At 38.3% G+C, this 4,331-nt stretch overlaps 1 protein-coding gene across 1 annotated transcript in view; it reads left to right on the top strand.

Moving 5' to 3' along the window:
- Positions 1–2,849, top strand: part of LOC144450038 (visual pigment-like receptor peropsin) — a 5,132-nt gene extending 2,283 nt beyond the window's left edge. Inside the window, exons 2-5 of the mRNA XM_078140604.1 lie at positions 284–394; positions 880–1,059; positions 1,391–1,770; positions 2,520–2,849. Of these exons, the coding sequence (XP_077996730.1) occupies positions 284–394; positions 880–1,059; positions 1,391–1,770; positions 2,520–2,849 (1,001 nt within the window). The remainder of the gene's footprint in view (positions 1–283; positions 395–879; positions 1,060–1,390; positions 1,771–2,519) is intronic.
- The last annotated feature ends 1,482 nt before the right edge of the window (positions 2,850–4,331 follow it).

Here is a 4,331-nt window from a genome sequence, read left to right as displayed (position 1 = left end):
TGTGGCCTTTCTAATGTGGTCAATTATCAATGAAAGTATATTTTACACTTGATATGGATGCTATAACCGATTGTGGTACATACAGAAAACACTTTACTTTGGTGTTATGGGTTGTCCTTGATATGGATGCTATAAACGACTGTGGTACATACAGAAAACACTTTACTTTGGTGTGAAGGGTAGTAACTATATATTACTGTGTAAAATAGTATCACTGTCATTTCGTCTTTAACGTACTGAAATTAAATTTGAATTTATTTCACTGTATAATTTCACAATACAGCTGTGTTGGCAGTACTTGGTAACGGTTTTGTTCTGGAAATGTTCAGACGATATCGACAATTGATTTCTCCAACGAGTCTTCTCCTAATAAGCCTGGCTATGGCGGATCTAGGTAAGACTTAATTAACTAACCTGTCACTGATCTGTCACTGATTCCCACAATGCACAATTCATATACTTGTTCAAGTTATATTATAATCGTGTCATCATCATCATCACCACCACCACCGCCGCCACCACCACCACAATCATCATCATCATCATTATCATCATCATCATCATCATCATCATCATCATTATCATCATCATCATCATCATCATCATCATCATCAGCCCTACCACCACCATCACCGCCAATACTGAGCACCACCAATGCCATCACTATCACCTAGATTACCTCAACCACCACCACCACCACCACCACCACCACCACCACCATCATCATCATCATCATCACCACCCCCACCACTACCACCACCACCACCACCATCATCATCATCATCATCATCACCACCACCACCACCAAACTCCATCATCCAAACTACCATCACCATTAAAATAGTGTTATAAATATTGTCATAATTTGTTACACTCCAGGAATGGCGTTGTTTGCAATACCCTTACCATGTATTTCCAGCTTTGCTGGACGATGGTTATTCCAAGATGAAGGATGTCTTTTCCACGGATTTGTAGGGATACTCTTCGGTCTTGCAAGTATTGGGAACCTGGCAGTTATAAGTATTGATCGCTATCTGGTTATATGTAGACGAGATTTGTGTAAGTATAATTTCTAAGAAATGAAAAAAAAATGAATGGGTAATGTATGTATGTATGTATGTATGTATGTATGTATGTATGTATGTATGTATGTGTGCATGTGGATGGATGGTTAGGTAGGTATGTACATGTGTGTGTGTGTGTGTGGAAGGGGGGGGGTGCCCGTGCGGAGCAAATTAAAAGAATGGGCAGATAGACAATTTCTCAATGTAGCTATAAGCCCTTTCAAATACAATCTCAAGAAAAGTAAATCCAGCTTTGCCTTTGAGCTCTTAGCGCCCTCTATTTGTTAGATTTATTCATGTTTCCTTTTTTCGTTTCTTTTCTCCAGTGTGGTCATATCGTCAGTACTTCTTTCTCATAGCCATCGTCTGGTTCAACGCCCTCATCTGGGCATTAGTACCGCTATTCGGTTGGAGTTCGTACGTTCTGGAGCCGGATAATACAGCATGTACAATTCACTGGATGAAGAATGACACTTACTACATATCCTACGTGAGCTGTGTGTTCGTTGTTTGTTTCCTCATACCATTTTGCCTCATGACGTTTGACTACCATGCAGTGTATAGACGAATGGCTAGAGCTGGTTATGAGGCTAGCGGAAGTGGCACTGTGGTGGCCAATCAGACTGAAGACGAGGATGATGACGTCAGTAAAAGTAATATCGAACCCCGAAGCGTTGATTGGTCGGAAGCCATGTACGTCACAAAGGTATAGTTTAAAATGTCACACGTTCTCCTATCTATCTTAGCCTGTCTACATGTACATCACGGATCTGTGCAGAATTACATCGCTGGATAATGAAGAGTATAGGAGAATCACAGATCCATTACGTACAGCTATATAAATTCTGCCTGCTCTCTGATAAAATGTTAATTTTACAATCGTGGAATATGTCGTTTTTTAGGCGGGATTTGGATGAACTTCACAACAGTCATTATCGGTTACAAAGGTCATCCTCGGTCAGAGGTATTATCAATATAAATAAAGAAAAATCAATAAATAATGTCATTGTACTATTGAATATGTTATGATGCCATCATAACACACGGTTTTATATACATTACAAATGGACAAGAAACTGTGTTGTAAAAATCCCACGTGGTTTTGTTCTGGTTATTACATTATTTTACACTTTTCTTGTTTTCTTCTGATCAGAAAGCAATAATGTCAGTTATACAGATTCCCAGACTTTCATTGATATTTTTCCAGCTAAAATTAGAAAAACTGTTTTTTCTTCTTCGATTTTTTGGGGGTCCCAAACGTTCTCATACCAGTATGTTTCATATATTTGAACAATGAAACATTCTTAAGTAGAATAACTCCTGAAATGAACTTCAACGTTTTTTATAAAAAGTTCAAACGGGAGATTTAAATCATTTTGGTTGATCTATCATGAATATATGAATATTTGAATATATGAATATATTAAATAATTCCATGTTTTCTTTTTCTTTTAGATGTGTATAGCACTGGTTATCGTCTTCATCCTTTCCTGGTTGCCCTACGCAACGATCTTTCTCTGGGCAGCGTTTGGTGATCCACACGCTATCCCGCTAGCGTTCACTGGCGTAGCTGAATCACTGTCCAAGGCATCAGCTTTTATAAATCCCGCCCTCTACGTCATGATGAATCCTCGATTTCGACAACACGTTGGCAAGATGTTGGGTTGTTCGTCTGATGACGACACGGTTCCTCGAATTGGCAGTGATCGTCAGAAAGTTGTCTTTATAAAACGGAAGGAGGCCGAGGATCCGCAATTAACATCATTTGATGATGCCCTGGCCTAAATATTACAAGCATACCCCGAGGGGGGGGGGGGGTACGTAACAATACAAAACACCCAAAATCCAGAAACATCGACTTTCCATCTGAAAATGCCCTAATCATGGGGTCGATGATATGGGAAATATCTTCATGCAGTCATGTCTCCACACATGATCACTTAAGCGTTTGGGAATTAGCTCAGTAGACTCCACGTAGGTATATATACATGTAAAATGCACTGGTTATTTCTGATCTTCACTGGCTACCTGTCATTTACAGGATTCAATACAAAGTAATACTGATCACCTACAAGGCACTCAATAACATTATTACTCCTAGTTACATAGTCTATCTGCTAGACCTCGGATGTTCTTCCAATACAATACGGCACACTACCGACGAACATCGCTATCGAGGATGAAACCCGGGTAAACATAAACATAAAAATGGGGATTAGTATGGCACCAAGTACATCTGACCTGAGCTGAGCTAAACCTAAACTGAATCATTGGACGTGCCAAGCAGAGGCGTGCCCTTCATTTCACTCACTTGCTTGCTTATTCATACAAATCTGATCGAACAGAGAGGATTTGTGAACTATATGCGTTTTGAGTCTTGTTCTATAGAGGAATAGTTTCATTTTCATTTTGAATATTCATTTCATCAAAATCTTAGGGAAACATTACTACGACAGTGGGTATTTCGACATCCAAGACAACACTCTTTAGTAAATCTTATTTCCAGTAGAGATGTTAAAATTACATGTAACTTGGCAAAATTTGTCTATGAAGCATTTGTATTGCAGAAGGAAGCTGTATCAGAGATCTGTAATAGCTAAGTTTTCCTGTGAGTGGCTGCTTTATTCATTATTTAATATGTAGTACTTTCTTTGCTATGGGCCGGTAGCCAATGGCAATGCAGTATATTAGTAGTATTATTAAATATCCAAATTTTCATAATGAATAAATAATGAATGTAAATCATATAAGAGTTATGTAAGGTAATTGTTAAGTCCTTAAACCATTCCAGATAATATTGATAAATGATCAATGTGAATTGGGAACTTGCAAACCCGCCATGTTGAATGTTGCATCATGGGAAATGTGATAATAATTACTAATCAATTAGAATTGTTAACAATGTTGTTAAATTGTTTATAACCACAAATGATCAATTCATATTTAGCCTGACCAGTGTCGGAGGTTTATTTCATCGGTAACTCCAGATAAGATATTACCATAACCATAGTCCTTTGCATCTGAGCATGCTTCGTCTGTATTGCAAGTTCCCTATTCTTTGGTCATGTGCAAAATGTACATTGTATACAGTATATACTGTTTTTCGGTTGGGCTATTTTATATGGTGGGGGTCAGATTGACTTGCCTAGATTTTGACGTAGATTGACTTAGGTTAGTGAATGGTAAACCTTGTTTACCGTTTGTTTCAGGTCAGTGGCTCTGTTTGATGCAACCACTCAGAAACCAATAAGGAACTCAAAGGTTGTA

This window comes from Glandiceps talaboti, chromosome 19 (genome assembly GCF_964340395.1).
Source record: "Glandiceps talaboti chromosome 19, keGlaTala1.1, whole genome shotgun sequence".
In the NCBI taxonomy this organism is placed as follows: domain Eukaryota; kingdom Metazoa; phylum Hemichordata; class Enteropneusta; family Spengelidae; genus Glandiceps; species Glandiceps talaboti.
The sequence above is the reverse complement of the archived record's forward strand: the minus strand, read 5'-3'. Positions and strand labels throughout refer to the sequence as shown.